General features: G+C 40.5%; 2 protein-coding genes across 5 annotated transcripts in view; one reads left to right on the top strand and one right to left on the bottom strand.

Annotated features, from left to right (window-relative positions):
• The first annotated feature begins 7,892 nt into the window (after nt 1–7,892).
• csrnp3 (cysteine-serine-rich nuclear protein 3) lies at nt 7,893–16,455 on the top strand. The gene is made up of 5 exons (XM_046054128.1): nt 7,893–8,144; nt 10,969–11,137; nt 13,466–13,725; nt 13,896–14,192; nt 14,398–16,455. The coding sequence occupies exons 2-5, from the start codon at nt 10,975–10,977 to the stop codon at nt 15,541–15,543; spliced, it is 1,866 nt and encodes a 621-aa protein (XP_045910084.1). The 5' UTR covers nt 7,893–8,144; nt 10,969–10,974; the 3' UTR covers nt 15,544–16,455.
• Nucleotides 16,456–17,805: 1,350 nt separating this feature from the next.
• galnt3 (UDP-N-acetyl-alpha-D-galactosamine:polypeptide N-acetylgalactosaminyltransferase 3 (GalNAc-T3)) overlaps nt 17,806–22,591 on the bottom strand; it is a 9,626-nt gene continuing 4,840 nt past the window's right edge. For all 4 annotated transcript variants that reach the window (XM_046054906.1, XM_046054904.1, XM_046054905.1 and 1 more), the window contains exons 8-12: nt 21,878–22,078; nt 20,031–20,162; nt 19,703–19,804; nt 19,447–19,599; nt 17,806–19,345 (exon numbers count right to left, since the gene is read on the bottom strand). In XM_046054906.1, the coding sequence (XP_045910862.1) occupies nt 19,232–19,345; nt 19,447–19,599; nt 19,703–19,804; nt 20,031–20,162; nt 21,878–22,078 (702 nt within the window). In that variant the 3' untranslated portion in view covers nt 17,806–19,231. The remainder of the gene's footprint in view (nt 19,346–19,446; nt 19,600–19,702; nt 19,805–20,030; nt 20,163–21,877; nt 22,079–22,591) is intronic.

The raw sequence follows: 22,591 nt of genomic DNA, 5'->3' as shown, positions 1-22,591 counted from the left end.
TAATCTCTCTCTCTTTAATCAAGAGAAAGCTGAAAGTTTTGCGAAAAATAATTTAAAAGAAGAAGAATAATATATTTAATTCAACAACATTGCTGCGATTAATTTTTCGACATCAAGACAGAAATTTAAATTTTAAGTAAAAGTTCAACAATATTAAATAGTGTATATTTGAATTATTGTTACATTGGCTGATATACGAGTCACATTTTACTGTGTAAGGCAGAAACATACCTACAAGATATAGCTGAAAATTGACATAACATAACAATCTTGATTACTTGCCTCACAGGCCATCACAACTTAGCAAACTTGATTAATTGTCTCACAATTAGACTTTAACAAGATGTTTATCAGAATCATATAAACATAAACACATCCTAATGGAATTTAAACTCCTAATGGACGACACATTGAATAACACCCCTTAATTTTTTTTTTTATATCACTCTAATTCACCACATGCTGTAATCACATGCAGAGCTGGCCTACTTCACGAATGTTCCCAGATAACAGAATGTTTTGCATATAAAAAATGATTCAAGATCTCAAAATGATGTAGTACCTGATTATGCTTCCTGCAATGTGCGACTTGAATTACAGCAAATCAAAACATTAGTCTGAATGTGAAGCTCACTCCTTCGTACTTGTCTGCTGCCGTGTATTTTGATCACTGCTTGTAGCCTAACAACAAAGACGGTTGAGTTGCTGGAAGAAATGTCTTCTCAAAGATTAAGTTTCAATTTAAGCATGTAGCACTATTTCATTAAAACACTGCTTTGGAGTGAAAGGAAAAAAACACACACACACACACACACACACACACACACACACTCACACACAGCATCACGTCAGGAGTCAAATGAGTTCACAACAAAAATATTCTCATTCAAGTCATTTACCACAATGTGGTAGTACACTGGCCACTCAAAATATTGGCAGTTACTTCCAACTCTTTATGCTTTAATACGATGTTAAAATCAAACAGGTGCAGCTAGATATGTAATACTGGAGTATAGACCGCCCTTTGCCCATGTGGTTAATAATGAGCTGTGTTTCCTCTGTTGTTCTATGAGGAGGAAGAACAGATCAATGATTCCCAGCACTCGGCTGTACTGTAGCTGCAGGAGGGAGGCTGCAGCAGGCATCACCAGGCTGCAGCTCCTCCGTGTGCTGAGTGCTGAGCAGTGGGCTACACACTCCCCCCTCCCACTCTATCTCCAGCCCCCGCTCCCCCTTTCATGTGTGTGGAGCAGATCTGTCTGCAGCCTCAGGCAAGTGCAAGTTAACAAATGTACAGAGCGCATGTGAAGTCTCATTTGCATAAATCTGAAGATGTCTCTACATTTCTTTAAATGAATTCCTTTGTGTTTAATTGCTGAATGCTTTCTTGCCTTGTGTACATGTGGAATTCTTTCAAACTGACTGAGAATGAAGACGACGGCATTTGACAATTAACAGTTACATATTTGCATAATTTGTCCATCTGACCTTCATTGCAGTACAATGGAAAAGCAGCCTGAGCAAATGTTTACTGTCACTGTCACTGTCACTGAACAAACTGTCAGGTGTTTTTCTCATTGCTTCCTCCCTAACACGAGTAATGACAGGCCAGTTGCACTTTCAGAAAGGAATTGTGCATACGTAAAATATTTTTAGATACAACATACTGGAGCTTAATTGCTGCATTTGCACATTGATTTTTTTGAAAATAACTGAATAATCTATGAGGGTTTCTGCTGCTGCCGTTTTTCTGTTCTTATGCGCAAGTTATAACAATCAATTTTAACTATCCAATGCATTAATTTATATTTGGTGTGTGGTCCCTATGTGTTCTGCAGGGAAGGATACAAATGACTGTTTATTGTGTTATTCCTGAACATGATGGCAGCAAATACAGATTAAGGCAGATGCCCCCGACCAATTACAAAACACGTTCTACTGTGGCCTTGTGTGTTTGTGTGCTCTCTGTGGCAGGGATCCTCCACTGACATCATCTGTAGCTGTATAATCATCCAGGCCACAGCGTCTCCTCAGGGGAGTCCAGCTGAGACCTAGCCTCTCTCTCTCTGTATATATCTCTTTATCTCTCTCTTGGCCTAGCTTTCTCTCTGTCTCTGTCTTTCAAGGTTGCCATCTATAGCTGAGTGTGACACAAGTGATGGATGAGTTCGAACACAACCTCTGACTGGCTGCATGGCCGAGGATCTTTTGTGGTTTCAGGGTTTGTCCTCGCTCTGTGATCGCATCAGTTGGTTCCACCGGAATGCACCCATAGTCACTCAGACAGGGTCTACTGCATTAAAAAAAATATTTCTCGCATGTACAAAAAAAAGAAGAGAATTAATAAAAAAATCTGCCAAGCCATCTGGGCTGTATAAATGTGTTCTTCATCACTGTGGAAACACTAGTAGTCTGTGATGCGACCAGCCATATTGAATGGCATAGGCATTTGGCAGACACAGATACAGAACAAGGAAGCAAACTTGCAATCCATATTAATCTATACCCACCTAACCCCTATCCCCCCCACACATACACATTTGGCAGTCATTCAAAGAAGAGTCTGATGGTCCTCCTGGAGGAAGTGTATCTCTTAAAGATTATATTTACATGCAAATAATTAGTGTATACATATGTACAGTAAATAATTAATGCTTTTTTCACATATTCACCTGAAACATTTCATATCAATGCAGATGGGATGTTCATGTAGCGCAGGGAAGGTGAGAGTGTGGAGAGTGTTTGACTTTCACACTGACTTTAAGCTGCGATAAGCAATTTTTGATCAACAGGGGGCAAAAATACTCAGCAAACTCCAAGCAAACTCAGGTGAAGCACAGCTGTTAATGCTAACCTCAAAATGATTTGGTATAGCTAATGTGTTAGCAAACACTTAATTACACAACCTATAGACACAGAGCAACGCTGGCGTCTCACTCTCACAAGTCCTATGTTCACTGGCCTGTTTGGTCTCCACCTTCTCCTGGGCCAAATATCTGGGTGTGTAGTTTGCTAAATGCCTGACTATCTCCACCTGCAGCTTGTTTCCTTTGACTGCTAAGCAGGTAGTGGGCACTTGTCTGAGTCAAGCCCCCAGGAACAGTGGGGAGCTCTACGGCACTTTTAGCATAGTGCGAAAGTGTGAAAAACACTTTGTATAATTAGTATTTAATCCATTAATTCCAATAAAATGTGGAAAGTTTATAAGAGCTGAATTAGTAAATCAGGCTATTTCATGCTATTGATGTGTGCTCCCAGTGAGCAACTGTAATGGGAATGAATGGGACGCCATTTTGGAATCAAGTTTTTCATCCATGATCTGAGCTTGTTTGGTGGAAATAATTGCCTATGGTCTTGTAGGAGTGAGATCAAGAGAACCAGAGACTCAGCTATACAGTCTGAGTCTGGCCTGTAAACAAACAAAAAAAAATTATTAGCTTAAAGAGTCTCAAAGCTGCAGAGTCGGATGTCAATACATCATTCAAATTATCACTTTATGCATGTCTGACCAAGACCATGATCTTTTCCTAACCTAATCAAGCAGTTCTAGGACAAACACATTTCTACCAAATGTACCTTCCCTATAGGTATAGAAAGGACCAGGCATAAAGATAATGTGCAACTACTGTAGTTGCTATCGTTCTCGTAAGCCTCTCCTTCGTCTCCTCACTATTTATCATGTATGGCGGCTTCATGAACTACCCAACAGAGGTATTCCTGTGCAATGTCTTTCCATTTATTGATGTGGAACGTTTTGTTGTTGATTCTGACACTCTCTTTACTATTTGCCTGCGAGCCAGTATGTAGATGTGAGTGGAGTGCCAGCCTTAACATGAGTGAGACTACCTGGCCAATCTGTTCGATATGTTGTCTGATGATTAACCTATCCAATAAATGTTTGTCTTTCATAATAACTAACATTTGTGGATCTCTTTCCCAGTCGATGTCCTTGATTTTGAGGAAGCACCTCTGGTATACATCTTTTCAAGGCTTTCAAGGAGATGTCTGTGGTCCAGGCCTCTGCACCACACGGTGAAGTAGGCAACAGAGTTCGTCAAAAGCGTGCTTGTGTAGCTGATGGTGTATTTCTGTGTCAGTATTTGCTCTGAGACAAACTGCCAAAGTAGGCAAAGTGGTACATGTGGGGATATGGTACAGTCCAGAAGAACACAATGAGTGCGCTGCAGATCTTGTTCTGAATGATGCCATGCATTTTAACTCAACACAGCCTCCCAAGGTCCTGTATCCCTAATGATTGCCAAAGGACCCTGGAAATAGCTATTGCAGGAAAGTATGTGGTTAGTTAGGTCATGTGTCAGAGCATAGACACAAGATAAGCGCCCTTAAATGATTCTTCTCCTGCTCCACATTGTTCACGTTCTGTAAAACAGAAAACAAACAAACAAGCTAAATGAACCTGTACTTAAGTATTCTTTATACAGTATTTGCTGTGAGAAATAACAAACACTCCTCTATTTATGTTTTAAATAAAAGGACTCTGTTTGGAGATGTCATTAAAACCAGATTTTAGAATTGACCTTTCATCTGTTACAGTGGGGGTTGGGCACGTCTTTTGCATATGACCTCAATTGCAGTATGGGTACACAAATGATTAATTCTTAACATTTTCTTTGTTTATTTTTTGCCTGCTGTCTTCGATTTCCTTCATTGAAATAAGAAAGCCTCTTGAAAGTTTGAGCAAATATAGGTCACTGTCACTGGTGCAATGGTGTAACCAATGTCATCTCTCCAGCTTAAATTTTGCATTTTTATGCAATGGGGCAGCATATATGTGTGATGCTCATGGGTGAATCATTAAAGGAATGCAAATGATGTCGTCTAACAACACCGTTCATCAAAGGTTCTGCAAGAAGTGATCAAAAAAACAGGTGCATATATTGTATATTTGATAGTTATTATCATAAAACACTCACAGAGTTATTTTCACAGTGACATTTTAGCCTGTAATGATCTGAACAGAGTTTTGACATTTGAAGATAAAAGGGCAGCAGGACAGAGTTAGATCATGTTTGTTTTGCACCTATTTAATAGATACATGTATACATTTCCTGTTTATTTGTTTGTTTTTTGTGATATTGGGCTATAAATAATATTCCCATGAAATGACACAATTTTGTTTTGTCCACTCTTAAGTTGTTTTCTGCTAAGACCTTTGTAACAGCAGAGGACCTTTGTAACATATTCTCGTAAATCTTGCTGTGATGGAAATTTAATTTTGTCTAGTATGGCAGGATTTAGCTCAGACACTTAATTTAGAAGCTCAAAGCCTAAAGAAATTCTGGATGTACTAAAATAGATAGTAGAAGATAGTAACTTGCAGTGGTTAGCACTGTCACCTCACATCAAGAAGGTCGTGGGTTCAAACCTCTTTCTGTGTGGAGTTTGCATGATGTCTGCGTGGGTTCTCTCCAGGTGCTCTGACTTACCCCCACCGTCCAAAGACATGCAGGCTAGGTTAATTGGTGTCTCCAAAATTATCCTTAGGTGTGGATGTATGTGTTAGTGGTTTTTTGTCTATGTGTGGCCCTGTGATGGACTGGCAACCTGTCCAGGGTGTACCCTGCCTTTCGCCCGATGTAAGATGGGATTGGCTTGGTTTGACGATGGATGGATGGATGGAAGGAAGATAGTAACTTTGCTTTACACCCTTGCCAGGTGGCCTAGAACTAGACAACACAGATCCAACAGGCACAAATTACTGTTTCCTACCTATTAGTATGACTAAATCATTGGCATTCATTTTGATTGCAGATTCTTTTAGTGGAGAGAACACACACACTGCTGCTGCAGTTGTGTCATTATGCTTGCTTGTTCTTTGGTCCTTCTAATTCAGCCATAATAGCCAAATGTAATCTTTGAGTGCTCAGCAGAGTCTGTCAGAGTATACTCAGAACACTTCCACTGGCTTCCTGTGTGCAAACTGCATATTTAAAAGGAGCTATTTCAATGGCTAAAGTCACTCAAAGGAGGGATATAAACCCTTAAATACACTGAGTGGCCTTTTATTGTGGCCAGCCTAAGGCACACCTGTGCAATACCCATGCTGATCAGCATCTTGATATGCCACACCTGTGAGGTAGATAGATTATCTCAGCAAAGGAAAAGTGCTCAGTAACACAGATTTTGACAGATTTGTGAACAATATTTGAGAGAAATAGGCCTTTTGTATACATAGATAAAGTCTTAGATCATTGAGCTCAGGTCATGGTGAATGGGGGCAAAAACAAAAGTTTTGTGTTTATAATTTTATTCAGTATAATATACTATTCCCATGACTACTGCTACTACTACTATTGCTACTACTACTAAACATATCCACGTAGCAAGTTATGTAGAAATGCAGGTCAGATTGCTCAACAGTAGTGGAACATTATAACAACTTGATGGAATAATGACAAAAGAATGTACAAAAAGAAGGAAACAGCACAGGATAACTTCATACTGATGTTTGCTTTGTAAAAGCTGTCAGATCTGTGATAATTGCTGCTTGCTAATGTGTCTTAGACTGTGACTGGATGGTGTTGTATAGCATACAAGAGAGAGACATTATGTGCAGTGTTAGGGAGAGAGAACAGGAATGGAGGAGGAGAGTAGTGCTGTCAAGCGAGGTTCAGTGAGGACACTGGTGAGGATTCAGAACATTATAGAATAGAATGACTGTTGTTTCCTTAAAGTTGCATCAAAGAAAAAACACAAATCCTTTCACAAAATGTTCACTTTTACAGATGTTGTATGAACTAACCCACAGTGGAAAAATTAAGAACCATATAAAAATGCTAATGTGAGGTTTTGAGGGAATGCTAAGTAGCAATGTCTCTAACTGCACTATTCTTGCCTATACTGCATTGTATGTGTTTGTGCTCAGACATTGTCATTTGTTTGTACAGACTGTAATGCTGCGCAGGCTGTAAAAAAGCCTCTAGGCTTATAGCTATCCTGTGCAAGGAAGTGCAGGACCTTTTATGTTAACATATGGTCCAATTGAGTGCAAGAATGATATAATGGCTCTCTAACTGCACAAGCTCAGGCCCCACTAACTCTTCTGCAAAACTTCCTGGCATAGGAAGTGCTGGGCCCACAATCACTACAGTGCAGACAAATCTTATTATTTTGCAGATTTTTTATACTAGATGATTGCCAGTTCTGGCAACATTTTTATATATACAATGTGTATTTCATATACCCATTATCCTTTACGCTTGTATTTTGTAGTTTTATGCTCTCTTTATGGTCCTATTATGTTGTTCTTGGCATCAGATGTTTCCCTTTTTCATGCCCCTTTCCATCTCCCTACACTCACTCCCTCACTCCCTCACTCACTCACTCACTCACTCACTCACTCACTCACTCACTCTCTCTCTCTCTCTCTCTCTCTCTCTCTCTTCCTCCATCTCCCCTTTACTATTCCCCTCTGAATCCTTCCCTCTCTGCATATCTGTTATACCCCCTCTCGCCTCATCTCCCACTGCCCTGCATCTGCCCTCCTTATCCATTTCTCCAACCTAACATTCTGTCTTTCTCCCTCTTTCTGATCCCCCCCACTCCCAATACCTCTGCCTCCTCCCCCCTGCTTGCCCCCCTCCCCTTCTCCAGCTCATGTTGGTAAAAATATCTGCAGACAGCAGGAGCAGAGGCATGCCTGTCTCTCTCTCTCTCTCTCTCTCTCTCTCTCTCTCTCTCAGACATCCCACCCATGTGATCTCACAGGCTGCCTCTGCTCTGCTCCACTCTATTCCAGTCAGGCTCCTGCTTTTCAGCCGGTTGCGGCTAATGAGCCTTTGTGTAGCCATAGAGAGAGAACGAAAGAAAGATAGAGAAGAGAGAGAGGAACACAGTGACAGACAGGGAGTTAAAGTGAGAAAGACTGTCGTCTTGCAACAATAAAGCATATGGTACTGACAGTGCAGTCAGAGCTGGAAAATTACAAGTCTCTCTCACTCTCCTGCACATTTTTTTCTCATGCGCGTGGAGCTCAGGGGTCGCTGCAAGTCAGTGGACTGAAACAAAATGGGAACCTCTTCATTTAAAATCTTTCACCTTTTTTGAGTAGCCACATTTACGATTGTGTGGCCGTTCTGCTGTGAGAAGAGGTGAAAGGAGTCACAGTCTGCCAGTGGATACAGGTCAGTTGTTCCTGTCAGGGCATCACTTGGCATGAGTGTTTTGAGACTTGTGTTGTCACATCGGTTTACTGTCACTGTGGGGACCTTGTGAATGACGAGGTGGAAAATAATTGCATTCAGAATGCAAGTGTGCTACAGTGCTGGGAGTGCTGTTGATTAAGGACAAGAGTTGGTTTCCACAGTTGATGTGTGTGCAAAGAGAGGCAAACACAGGGAGGGGCTTTCCAAGCAGGCTTTTGCTGCATTATTTTCTCTGGGATTTTCTCCCTTGTACCATAGTGTATGCTGCCCAGCCATGATTAGTGGTAAGGCAACAATGAAGACAAAGAAAGAGCTGTTAGAGAGGAGCAACAACCTCTGGTTTTTATTTAGCCATGATGAAAGAGGTTCACCCTAGATTACCCACAGCTCTGTGGCTCATGATGTCATGCCCATCCAGTGTCAAGATTTTAACTTTTGTGCTGTCGTAACAGAATGCAAATGAACTAGTAAGGCATTCATTTGAGAAAGGGAATCTGGTAAATGCATTAACATCATTTGCTTAGATATTAACTTAATTTGCTCAAGCACTGGTGCTTTAGTATAAAGAACTCTATACATAGCATATAGCATTGGAAACTCATATGGGAAATCACTAGTTGTGAGGGTACATTAGGATCTCCATGGAAACAACTTTTGGTATCAAAGCCTAGTGCAGCATCAGCTGAGGGCTAAGCATATGGATAGGTTTCCAACAATGGTATCTAATTAGGACCCTCGCTTGGAAATGGACAAAAATTGCACAAGTAATTTCTGGTGGAAATTTCCACTCCTGTTTGCCAACAAAGAAATTGGATTGTGAAATAATAATGTTTCCTTACTGTTTGATGTGAGATCAGCAGCTTCTGTTGATCAACATTTTACATCTCTCGAGACTAATTTAATATATTTCAGGATTAGTTCATTAGTTAATGTCATTATGTCTTGTCATAATCACTCAGCAGAGAAAGTAGAGTGATGGTTCCTTGTCAGCCAGCTCAGTTATTGGCTTTACAGAAGCTCGTTAACTCTTCCTTAGAGTACAGCCTCTTACAGATTTCACTTCCAAATAGCTTTCTAGTGAGGTTACCCTGACAGACACCTCTCTCTTCCACTTTCTCCCAGATGGAGGATGCCTCACATTCCTTAGTTGTAGGTAGGGTTGTTGACTCTGGAGGTTTTCCAAATGCTGGCGGTGCTATGTCACCCCACTGAACAAGCACAGCCTCCTGGGAACAATGACCCTCTTGCTGGCAGCACAAGTCCTCTCTGGGTTGCACCTCTTTCTCTCAGGCAGCATTTGCATCTGTAATGACTTGATAGCAAAGCCCAGATGAAACACTGTGGCTGTCTGTGAATGGAACTCCCCCACAAGCTGCTCTGGCAGATAGACAGAGTGGGACTGGGTGAAGATGCATGTTGTCTTTACTGATTCCAGTTTCCAAGAGAGAAAGCAGTGAGGGAAAAGCTGCCAGCCATAGCAATCCTTGCTGTGCTACAGCAGCTCTGTTGTATTACTGGGTCTATTTTAAAATGTGACATGACGTTCCAGCTGCTCTACAGCTAAATACATTAAAGGACTGTATTTTCACCAATGTGTGATGTTATGAATAGTGACAGAGATTAGGTCCTGGACTATTACAACCCATTATGCAACGAAAAATAGTGGCAGGATATTATTCCAAAAGAAAAAGGAGTAAGCAAAATAATATATGGTTTAATAGTTACAGTGCAGTAGTTGTTAGAGCCAGTTCCACAGTAATGGTGATTAGTTTTAGTGTAGTTGACTGATGAGCTTGTTCTTGTTTATTTGTCTAATTGCATCATCAGTCAGAGGGAGTTAATGGCCTCTTGCAATTGACATTGAAGTGGTCTTTAACACTTCTGTTACAATAGCCTCTGTATGAAGTGCTGTAACCACAAACATTTTGCTGTACCTACACACAAAGAGAGTGCCAGTTTAGAAGCTGTGAATAGCACTGATTTAAATGTAGAGCTGTAATATCTATTATCATTCTGACACTATTTAATGGTAGTTATCTCTGAAAGGTCTGTAGCAGGGATAATATGTATTGGTCAGTTTCCACTATTATATTTACCCTGCTTTATGATACGTGATTATTGACTGTCCTTTTAGCAGATTATAAGGCAATAGCCTGTCACAGTATAGATTTTTACTCTGCTCTGCAGTGGTCTGTAGCTGCATTTACCCGAGGCCTGTCTTTTTTTCTGTAGGAAGCATTGCATCTAACAGATGCTCATTACAGATGTACAGGATGTCAGTCATTATATACATAATGCACATGTTTCCATACAAATAGTACTTGCATGTATGTCTGAATTTGTTGCATTGCTTTTTTTGTGTTTTTTCTGTGAAATGCACTGTAATACATTTTAAGCCATTGGGTAGTTTAAATGTTTTACGCTATTTGGGGTGCAGCTGCAATTAAATGCATTCACTTAATGTTGTAGATAAACATATATGTTATAAGCAGTGCAAGACAAGTTGGTCCAGTCTCCTTTTTCTCTAGCCTCTCAATCAAAGACAGTGGCATGAACTTCCTGTAAGGCAGACGTACTATGTAATTAGCAGCTTTCTCCTTCCATCTCAGCTCCTTTGTTCCAAGGTGATCAATCGCCCAGGGAACGCCTGGGAGCTGGGATAGCAGCAGGAGAAATTGTGTGTGTTTGTGTGAAGGAGGGGGGTGGTCTGGGTCTCATTGCTAATTGAGTGTATTGAGGATTATGAAGGCACTAAACTGGATATTAAATAATCTGTGGCCTCTCTGCTGTCTTTTGGTTTCAGGTGCAGATGCGGCGGGCCATGAGTGGAATACTGAAGAGGAAATTTGAGGAGGTGGAAGCCTCCTCCTCCCCATGCTCTTCCTTGCGGGAGTCTGATGATGAGGTCTCCTGCAGTGAGAGTGGGGACAGCAGTGACAGTGTCAACCCCTCGGCCTCAGGCCCTTTCACCCGTGAGTGCCCGTTTCTTTTAAATTCATGCATTATGCTCAGTGTGTCTAACGTGCGCTACTGATAGTAATATTAATGTCATCATTTCATCTCAAAGAAAACAAATACGCCTGTCTGTTGATAACATAAATTTCCAGGCATAGCTGTGCAGTGGAGAGGAGAGGAGAGGAGAGGATTGTTTGATGCTAAGTCTAGTGCTGTAATAAAGGTAAAGGATGCAAAGACCGCCTTTATCATTAGGAACAGCATCAGTGTACAGGCCCAGCCAGATGAATGAGCTGATGCAGTCTCAAGCTGTGTGCGCAACACTGTTGCTACTGTACATGTAAATGCACCGCTCTCTAAGAACACTGAGTAATCATCTTAGTTATCTTCTTATATACATCATATTTTGGATTTCTTTGAGAAAGGGGCAATTTAATTTTTGCATAAATGAAAAGACCAGCAAATGCACACTGGAAATGAGACATGATGCATGGTGGGTAAAGCTGAGGGCTGCAACTTTATTATTTTCTTTATTGAAAGATATGTGCAATATTTTCTCTCTATAAAATATCACAAAGTCATAATTTCCTCAAGCCTAAAGTGGCATCTTTAAATGTTAGGTTTTGTCCAACCAACAGTCCAAACCCAAAAGATATTCACTTTACAATAATTCAAAACAGAGAAAATAATAAAAAAGTAAAATAAACTAACAGAGCTATAATTCTGTGAAGTCTACCAGCTCTGCTTTTTAAAATACACGTGGTTCAAAAGAATTCTGCTGTAAGACTCTACGGTAACTCTTGACTCGAACTGACTTAGGTATTAAATAATGCAGTCTTAATGGAAAATAAACCAACCACAAAAGACAGGTCTCCTCTGCAGGTTCAAAAGGACGCGGAAGTCATCACTAATAAGTAACACAGTGCACATGTCAATTTAAATCTATAAGAGTTGAGACAGAAAGTGAGTGAAATAGATTATACAGTTGTAGTTTTTTAATAATTTTGGGGGATTTGGGGGAAGCATCTAGATACTTGTTGGTGCCAGAACGTCTTAATAATGCAGTTCTTAAAGAACAAAAGACAGGAGTAACATTTAGACAGCATGTGTGTGTATGTGCACAATTTGGCTACTTTCGTTTTAATGAAATGCAAAGTCATCATTAAATTGTGTGTTTTGACAATGCATTATTTTTTAAATCTGTATGAATGACATGCAGATGGGTCCCTGTAGGGGACGCAGTAAGGTGCTGCATCCCCAAACACTAAGCCTGGCCTCAGTGTCAGCTGCAGCTGCTGATAGCTAACAGCAGCAAAGGAGCTGTGCACTCTGAAGACTTCACTCCTGTGATGTGACATGTACAGTGATTGACTGTCTTGGCAGAGAGATGGAACAATTAAGTCCTAAGTGGTTTTACATCCCATGCTGTTGTGTTAGGGAGATGAGGAAAACATCTGTAATAGTGTCTGTTTTTTAGTATATGAGAAACAGTCAGGTCTGAATCTGTCACTTTAAAGGGTAAAGGAGCACTTGCTGATTATAGCACGGCAAACTGCTTGCAAAAAAGGTTTTTTTCTTATAGGCTTTAATGGAGACATCCTCAAAAAAGCTGATTACATAGACCTTAATATATGTTAACTGTTTTGACACCTAAAACAAGCAAACATAAATGAAGCTTGGCTTTGCTCTGTACTGTCAGCCTGACAGCTCTACATCTGTAATGAAATGCATTGTCCCTTTTGCGTGGGTTGGAGAGCTATTGGAACCAGATGGTTTCTATTTGTCCTGTCCTGTCTGATATTGGGGTGAACACGGGGAACACTGCTTCTGTGAACCAGCTCTCTTCATCTCTGGGCCAGGCAGGGGATTATTCATGCTCCACTGTTGCCCTCCCCTCTGCCCCTCCCTCTGGTAGAGCTCTCCTTAAAAAGAAATGCAGAGGACTTGCATGCCAAGCGGAAGCACAGAGATGTGATGAAATCCTTCCCTGCAAAGCTGTGCTAAGATATGTAGAAGCTCGTTGTAGATCTGGCAAGAAAGAAGTCCTCATATTTCAGGCATTTAAGGACAATACTCTCAGCTAGTCTGTGTCCCACATTTTGCCATAAAAATGTCATTTATCTTAACAGGCTTTACGTGGCTATTAAAACTGCTCTACTCCAACATGAAATAATGTATGAATGATAAAAAAAAAACTCAGCTGTGCTGAAAGTGACATGCAGTGATTTACAATGTGGAGCTTTAATTCTTTCCACATTGGAGTAATGGATTGTCAAAAACAGTTTACAAGTAAAATGACAAGTAAATGTCCCACTTTCTTCAACATTCCCTTTTTTTCTTTGCAGCTGACTCAATACTGAAGAGAGAGAAGCGCCTGCGGACGAGGAGGGTGCATTTTGAGAATGTGACAGTGTACTACTTCAGCCGACGGCAGGGCTTCACCAGCGTGCCCAGCCAGGGAGGCAGCACGCTGGGAATGTCCAACAGGCACAGCTGGATCAGGCAGTACTCTCTGGGTGAATTTGCCCTGGAGCAGGAAAGGATCCACAGAGATATGCTCAGAGATCACCTGAAGGAAGAGAAGCTCAACTCTATCAAACTCAAGGTAAATACTTTGTAATCTGTATCTCTACAAAGTCATAGTTTTAAATGTTTCTGCACAAAGGAATTTATAAGCATTATTCAACCAAAATCAGTATTTTGGTAAGAAAGATTCTTTGTTTGAAACACCACATTGTAAAATAGCTTGGATGTGCCTCCTTCATTTGTTTTCAGCTGACTAAGAATGGCACAGTGGAGTCTGAAGAGGCCAATGCGCTCACGGCAGAGGATATTTCTGACGATGACATTGATCTGGACAACACAGAGGTAGACGAGTATTTCTTCCTGCAGCCTCTTACCACTAAAAAGCGTCGGGCATTGCTGCGCACCTCTGGGGTAAAGAAGATTGACGTGGAAGAGAAACATGAACTGCGGGCAATCCGGATGTCCAGAGAGGACTGTGGCTGTGACTGCAGAGTCTTCTGTGACCCAGAGACCTGTGCCTGCAGCATCGCAGGGATCAAGTGCCAGGTAAAGCCTATGACTATCAGTTTTATCCACGCCCTTGTAAACAGAAAACACTCTCTATTATTTAACGAGAAGGTGCAGGGATCAATGATTGATACAGTATGTTAAAGGATACACTTGGTTCTATCATGTCATAATGCCATTACACAGGTCATCTGTTTATGTGTGAATAAAATGAGCCGCACAGTAAAAGTTATGTTTTCCGTAGGTGGACCGTATGTCATTTCCATGTGGCTGCACAAAAGAGGGCTGCAGCAATTCAACTGGGAGAGTGGAGTTTAATCCCATCCGTGTCCGGACCCATTTCTTGCACACCATAATGAAGCTTGAACTGGAGAAGAGTCGTGAACAGCAGCATGCGACCCCTGCCAATGGTTACATTGGCGATAACAACGACCTGGGAAGCGGAAACCCTCTCGTTCAGTCCCAGCACAGGTTGGAGTACTCTCTCTCAGAGGCTGTCCCACAGACGGCCAGCATGCACCTGCAGGCCGCCGATGAGATGGAGGAGCAGCTAGATGATGAAGACGAGGAAGAAGATGATGAGGACGAGGACGAGGAGGAAGAGGAGAACGAAGAGGACGAAGAGGATGAGGAGGATAGTAGCAGTGTTTGCAGCGGTCTATCTGACTCCAGCACCCAGAGCTTGGCTAACAGTGACTCTGAGGACGAGGAGGACGATGATGAGGACGGAGAGAAGTCTGAGAACTTTCAAGACGACATGACAGCCCTGTCAGTGTCCCATACTGAGGTGGTCCCCTTGTCCTCAGTGCTGTGTTACAGCGATGGCTCTGTGGCACATGATAACCACATGAACGGAAACACTTATTTAATGAACTCTTCTTCAGCTGAGTACTATCAGCTGGGGAGCTCCAGCGCCATCTCTAATGGCCAAACCAGCCAACCCAGTAAACCCTACAGGGAAGCCTTAGCATTCCAGGATCCAGTCAGCCCGACCAACGGCAACATGGCCCAAGGACCATTCAACATGTCTGCTGAGCAGTACACAGACTACTCTAACCAGGCTGAGGAACAATACACAGCTAATCACCCTTTCACTCTGACCAATGGCGTGCCCGCTGCCCCCGCGACCTGCTACACACCTGACCAGGAGAAAAAGATGTTGTCCAAAGCAACGTTTGTGGAGCAGCCTAACAACCACAATCAAACACAGTTTCAAAACTACCTGAACAATAACACCCAGGGTTCCTACAGCAGCCACAGCTCATGTACGACAGATGAACAGCCACAGCAAGAGTCCAGTGTTAATGGACACTCTGACCTGACCTTACTAGCAAACAGTACTAAGAACCTCCCTTTACCAGACCATTGCCCCGAGGTCACAGCTATCTAGTGGACCTCGTCTTTTGAAGTGTTCTTTCGTCATTACATCTTGAGCCTGACCAAGTGGTATTTTAAGGGAACATAATCATGGCCTTTTAGAATTATCTGACCTTAAATTTCAAAGCAATGTACAGCGCCGTGGTACATTCTCATCTGTAACTATAAAGCCATAGGTTCCTGATGGCAATGTTTTTGGGTGAATAATTTGCCCCTGAAGGTTTCTCCACAACAGTGTGTGCTAAACTGCAAGATGGAACAGATCAAAAACATGTTAAAACATCAGTTATGTCATGCTGTGCAATGTATCTTGTAACTTCAGATGTAAAGTTCTAGTTTTAAGCAGATATTGTACTGTAGATTTTTCTATGTCTACGTGTCAAATGTGCAAAAAGGTTTATTGTCAGTTTATTTATTATTTCTGAATTACGTGTACACGTATATACTGTAAATGTTTTGATAACAATACGCATGCTGTTTTGGGAATCTCAGTGACATTTAGGGGGAAAAATTGCCATTGTTTTATATAAAAATGTGTTGTATACATAATGTACATTTTTCTTCTTCTTTTTGTCACTATTATAAGCTTTTCTATCGTTTTGAAAAGCATGAAAAAGCCTGAATTCTTATTTGTATGTTTGTAATACAATATCAATAGCATACAATGACAGAAATCAATTAACAGCCTTTTGCACTTATGTGTGGGGTTCCAGTGGCATGCAGTTGGTTTTAACTGGTAAAATATGGCGCCTCACTTGTTTTTCTCCACTGTTCTTACAATACCATGATTTGCAGGTGTCACTACAAATGAAGGTTTATTCTTTCATTGATACAGGGATATTAATAAAGTAGCACTTTGACATATCTCCAAAAGTATGAGGAGCTCTATTCATTAAAGACAACATAACTCTTTATCATTGGATTATCATAAGAGGCTTCGTTTGAAAATCAGTCTCCATCAAAGTTCTGTAGACAAAATATTGACCCAAAATAATGTCAATGTTTCATTAATTAACTGGTTATTGGATTTCTGATTCTGAACGCTTTAGAAACTACATTACACTGTCCAATAACTAAGTTTATTGTTTATTGTATGTTTATTCATGTGGATCCGATAATTATGTTGATTTGTTCTACTGAAGTGTTAAGTGCAATAGTTTGACAGTTTTTAAAAGGCATTGCCTTTTAGAGGAAATCCTTGGAAAGTGGACTGAGATTTTGTTTGTATTGCTTGTCATGGTACTTAATATTTTACCTAAAGCACCATTATCTTAATAAAAAGTATGCCACAGTTTCAGTAATTGTATGTAGGCGTAAAACAAATGTTCAAGGTTGACAATCAAGGCCTATTATCAAACATAATTCATATCAGTAAGTAAGAGATCCACAACTCCTGAGTCACGTGGAGAGCCATTGAAAAAAACTGACAAGTCAGATATTCAAAAATTGCTTACCAAAAACCTGTAAGTAACCTTTCAACACATCTTACATTTGTGACAAAAAAGGAAATTGGAGTGACCACTGAACAATTGGGGGACTGCAATAATTTAGTGAGTAATTCTACTGTAATATGTTGCTGAAGTTCTTTATCTTGAGCTGTTTGCGCCTGCATGAATACAGATATTTGTCCCTCTTCCAAGCTTGCAAATATCTGCACACATTTTATAATCACTCGCATCAGTATTGGAGTTTTGGTGGTTTTCTGTGACTGTGGAGTAGCTGGAACCTCTCATTCCACCTCAGTGGTACAAAAGAAGTGTACAGACTGCTTGCAGGGAATCAGTGGCATCAATATGGCCTATAGTACAGAGTAATTGTGCCAAAGCATACAGTGTGAGAAGGCTTGATACAATGAGACTGCATCCAGTTAAGAATCCTGTGTAGGATTTTTATGTTCTAGTATTTATTATGAATGATATATTGAAATGTGTATTTATTGTGGTTTACTAAAAGTCTGTATTGAGTAAATTGATTCACTATCTTAAAATTGTCTTTTGTTTCATGCTGGTTGGGAGTTGTAAAGCTTCATGTACCGGATTTATTTAATTGTTTTTCTTATTCTGTGAAATGCATACATTTTGCACAAAATGGTAAAATTTTTTCCATGTATTTGGTTTTCCAATTGTAGATATGGCCAACTTCATTTTTGTTTTGTTTTTTAAACATGGTTTTGAAATAAATTAAAACTGCTAAAAAATTAGTCAAAATTGTACACTTGATTTCTTAGTGCAAAGCGCCCTCTGCAGATCACAGGGAAAAATGAGACAAGGTGGTACTCAGTCCTACCCAACTTAATTTTTATTGACCTAAAAATAAGACCTCTTAATACAAAGTCTAAAAACAAAATAGGCAATTTCCAGTTTCCAAACACACAAGTATTTTACAATATTCCAGAGCCATCTTAACACTAGTGCCTGCACCAGAAATTCATTTGTGGACTCCTGTTTAGAGGAGAGTTTCAGGCATTTAATCAACAAATAGAGCTCCTTCGGTGCGTTCACTTTAAATTAAAAATTCCCTTTTGATAAACACCAAAGCATTAAATTTGTTTTAATGAAACAGGTAAACCTTGTCGCAAATAAAAAGAGAATGATGCTTAAAAATCAGTCAAAACATCTGAGTGTTTGTATGTACATACGTATGTTATCAAAGTATTAATTATAGGTCAAATAAAAATGCATTTTAATCTTCATTAACCCATTTAATCTGCAGTCAGCTGCCAGCTAATTAGGTACAGCTAGGTAAAACTTACACATTCCAATACAACAACCCTGCAAAAACTACTTTCATGAACCTTATAATGTTTGTTTTTTCCAGCCTCCAAAATAACTATAAAGTTGAATCAACACTTCTCTAAAACAGATGCAAACTAAAACTGAACATTATAACCTTCATGAAGCTAGTATTTATTCCAGGACTGTTGTATTAGACTGTGGTAGTTAAACTGGCAAATGAGTGCATAGAAATTCTAAAAACTGTCTTGTAAAAGTTTTCTGGTTTGAAGACTAAAACAATTACCTCATGAAAAATCAAGATCACAACACTGTAAAAGCCATTATTCTGCATCAACAGAAAACTGCAGCAACCCCACCCCCCATCCCTCCACCCACCCAGTATAAAATGACATCTAAGGAACTGGACGTTAGCAAATAAAAGGTTTTGTAGTATTCCAAAAAAAAAGGGCCAATGCACATCATACTTGTGATTCAGGTTTTCACTTTCAGTTGCTTTGGTGCATATATTTTGGGATTTTTGTCCAACTTGAAACTCTTGTTTACAGTATATATGAATTACTGTAGGTTTTGTATGATTATGTTTCAGATTTTTACATCACGCTGGAAAATGTTCAGTGTTGGCTTTATATACCAGCATACTGCATGTGTTGGTTGTGAAGACTTGGAGTAGTGAAAACATCACAAATACAAAAGAGGCACTTGTCAACACAGTGCATCGTCATTGTTCCAAGAATCTCAGTTCACAGTCTGATAGGGAGCATTGTGTCAATGCGTCCTTCCAGCAGTGGCACGCTGTGGCTTCTCCCAAAGTCCAAACTTCCCAGCAGCAGCAGTTCAGTTCTTCTACGTATAAAAATAAATTAAAACTCAATGTCATTAATCTAAAAAAAAATGCAGTCTTTTATACTCCTATGTCCTAGTTTGCCTATGCAGAGTAGCTATTTTTTAAAGTGGTAGTTTGCACACTCAGATGAAGGACCAGAGCTGGAATCTGTCTGCGGGGTTGCAAAGGGCCAGAGAGGGATGCTCATGACGGGCACTCAGGCACATGTTTGATCTTGAGTTGTAGAACAACTGGTTCTATATGAAGAAAAGACAAAACTATTACTTTCCTAAAAAACATAACCGTAAGTATCAAAATCACAAACTGCTGCACAGAAAATGTAAAAGAACCAACTCACATCCTTCAGTTCCCATTTTTGCTCTGCTCCCACAAATGTGTTGCCGCCTTTATACTGGCAGTCGTCCAGCTTCACAGCCCCCTCTGCCCCGTGCAAACATAGCTCCTTCTGAATGTTGTGTCTAATCTCGTGATGTGTGGAGTACTCAAAATACTACAGCAAAGGAAACAGAAGGAAAAAAATGCCATCAACCACAATGATTCAAGTGAATCACATTTTGGTCATTCAGAGATAGAAGGTACATTTTCTAACCGACCTGGTTTCCTCCTAGTCCATGACATGGGTACATGATCAGCTGTTTCCCACCCTCATTGTCTTCTCCAGCATCTAGACATGAGTCTTTGCCCACATTTTTCACCTACAGAGAAAGAGAAGGGAAGGGGAAAGCAGTCAGAGGAAACAAAATGAAAAACTAACATCCAGTGCAAGCTGTTCAAACAACTTTAGTCTCTGGAGTGCTGTCAGTGGTGTCAAATTGGAACTGCTCAGTACCCTCTGGAGATCCTAAGTGGAAACCCACAGTGGCTAGACAGAGCTCTGAGGTTTGGAAAGATGAGAGCTGGTGGTGGGGTGTGTGATCTTACTGAGCCAAAGCGGAGTGGGTTGAGATCAGGCATGAAGACTTCTGGATAAACGTTCTTCAAATACCATGAGAAGCCCTTGCATTGCAGCTGTGCACGGAGGTCCACTCGTTTGGAGATATCTCCAAAGGCCCTCTGTGAAAACATTGGCAGGCAGGAGACAAAAGTGGTTCCTTTACATTGTTCATCTACGTTAGATACTAACAGGGCTTATTTTGCAGGGTTGAACTAAAATGCAATGATGATCTTTTTATTCTTATAATAATTAGTCACCACCCCACTCTTTATCACTATTGTGTCATGTCTGAGAAAAACAGTCAGCTACAGAATAACACCACTTAGGAAATGATGTGAAGCAGTTTTCTGAATAGGCCTATGTTCCAAAGATAAATCTGCAGTGCTGTTTACACGTTGAAAAGGTCCGCACAATCCACGCCATCCACACAGAAAGGCAAGAATTATGGAGAGCTCAAAGTAAGTAAGAAAACACAAGAAAATCAAAACAAGACTTTCAGCACTGAAATTCTTTGCCAGTTAAACCAACAGGACTAAGAGTCTAAAGCCACACTAGTGGCTCTGTAAGGCTGTACTTAGGTACAGGGATATTTTGAGCTAAATGCTAACATCAGCATGCTAACATGCTCACAATGACAATGCTAACATGCTGATGTTGAGCAGGTATAAAGTTAACCATCTTCACAATGTTAGTTTAGCCTGCTAAAACTTACTAATAAGCGCTTAACTCCAAGAACAGCTGTGGTTGATGAGAATGTCATAGATTTGCAGGTATTTCATCATAAAGTACTAGTGAAGATTTCACCTGATGGTAGTACTAGAGGACCATTATTACAATTCATCCTGGGGGTGATGTCGGTACTAAATTTCATGGCAATCCATCAAACCCTTGTTAAAATATTTCAATAGAAAACGTTGACCTCATTGTGGTGTCAGCGGTTCATCAAAAGGCATTAGGATTCATCATCTGGGCACCATAGCTATCTGTACCAAATTTCATGACAATCCATCCAATAGTTATATCCAATATTTCCACCTGGACCAAAGTGGTATATTGACCAACACTACCATCCATAGAACCGCACTCATTGTCATCCAGTTACAGAAATAAGACATGACTCCATCGCAAAATTAATGGCATCAAAGAAAAATAGTAATATTCCACTTTGGATTTTTTATTTTACCTAGAATATCACCTTTCTAAAGTCAATGACTCTATTCCAGTGCTCTAATGACTTCTTTGTTGAACAAATTAACTACAGACAAGTACTCGATCACCATTCCTTTTAAACTGAAGCATAGCAGCACATTTAAAAGGACTTGCAAGCACCTCATGCTGGGACCACTAATTATAATGACGAGGATGCGGCTCACACTAGCACACACTGATAGCTACTACAGTGGATTCCTCGGAACTGTTAACGGCAGCATCTCTCTTTGAAGCCAGTGGGAGAGGGCTGGCCTGCTCTGTGAGGCATAGCCCTAAGGGGAAATGTTTATGGCACCTATGGGACCACATGTTGGGAAATGCTGAGAGCCTGTCATTTACCAGAGCTGACTTCCTTCAGGCCCCTTTTTCTCTGTCGGTTAACAGTTTTCAGCCACTAATAGCCCATCTATTGCTCTCCATTTCAAAGAATGTGTTTCATTTCTACAGAATACACGCATTGAGAATTACAATAGTGAATTGCTATGGTTCTCCCAGTTATTATAATTGTATGCCTGACAAGTAGAAGTGAAAGATAAAGCTGCAAAGTAATTTGCTGCATTTAAAAGCATCACAGGACAGACACGCAGGATGTCAGAGGCGCATTACAGCCAGAAGCAGTACGTACATCTTTCGCCAGCTGCGCAGCTTGCTGGTTACGACGGTAAAAGATCTCCTTGTATTCGTCCATCCAGACCTCCGCCAGTCGCACCTGGTTACGAGCAATCACTTGTGTGCCCTTGGGAAAGGTGTGGGGGCTCTTGGTGCGGAAAACATGACCAACAATGGAACAAGGGATGATCTCAAGCTGCCCGCCACACTGCCACACCTGCAGGTTAATGGGAAACGGCACAGATATAGATAATATAGATAAAATATACAGTGGGTACGGAAAGTATTCAGACCCCTTTAAATTTGTCACTCTGTTTCATTGCAGCCATTTTCCAAAAATCAAAAAAAGTTCATTTTATTTCTCAGTAATGTACACTCAGCACCCCATCTTGACAGAAAAAAACAGAAATGTAGAAATTTTTGCAAATTTATTAAAAAAGAAAAACTGAAATATCACATGGTCATAAGTATTCAGACCCTTTGCTCAGTATTTAGTAGAAGCACCCTTTTGATCTAATACAGCCATGAGTCATTTTGGGAAAGATGCAACAAGTTTTTCACATCTGGATTTGGGTATCCTCTGCCATTCCTCCTTGCAGATCCTCTCCAGTTCTGTCAGGTTGGATGGTAAACGTTGGTGGACAGCCATTTTCAGGTCTCTCCAGAGATGCTCAATTGGGTTTAAGTCAGGGCTCTGGCTGGGCCATTCAAGAACAGCCACGGAGTTGTT

The sequence above is a fragment of the Micropterus dolomieu genome, linkage group LG07, assembly GCF_021292245.1.
Source record: "Micropterus dolomieu isolate WLL.071019.BEF.003 ecotype Adirondacks linkage group LG07, ASM2129224v1, whole genome shotgun sequence".
Taxonomy (NCBI): domain Eukaryota; kingdom Metazoa; phylum Chordata; class Actinopteri; order Centrarchiformes; family Centrarchidae; genus Micropterus; species Micropterus dolomieu.
Note: the sequence above shows the minus strand (reverse complement) of the source record. Positions and strands in the feature narration are given on the sequence as shown.

Coding starts and splice junctions, on each gene's coding strand:
- csrnp3 (XM_046054128.1), top strand. CDS start 10,975: ATGCGGCGGGCCATGAGTGGAATACTGAAGAGGAAATTTGAGGAGGTG. Junction 11,138..13,465: donor GGCCTCAGGCCCTTTCACCC/GTGAGTGCCCGT, acceptor TTTTCTTTGCAG/CTGACTCAATACTGAAGAGA. Junction 13,726..13,895: donor TCAACTCTATCAAACTCAAG/GTAAATACTTTG, acceptor ATTTGTTTTCAG/CTGACTAAGAATGGCACAGT.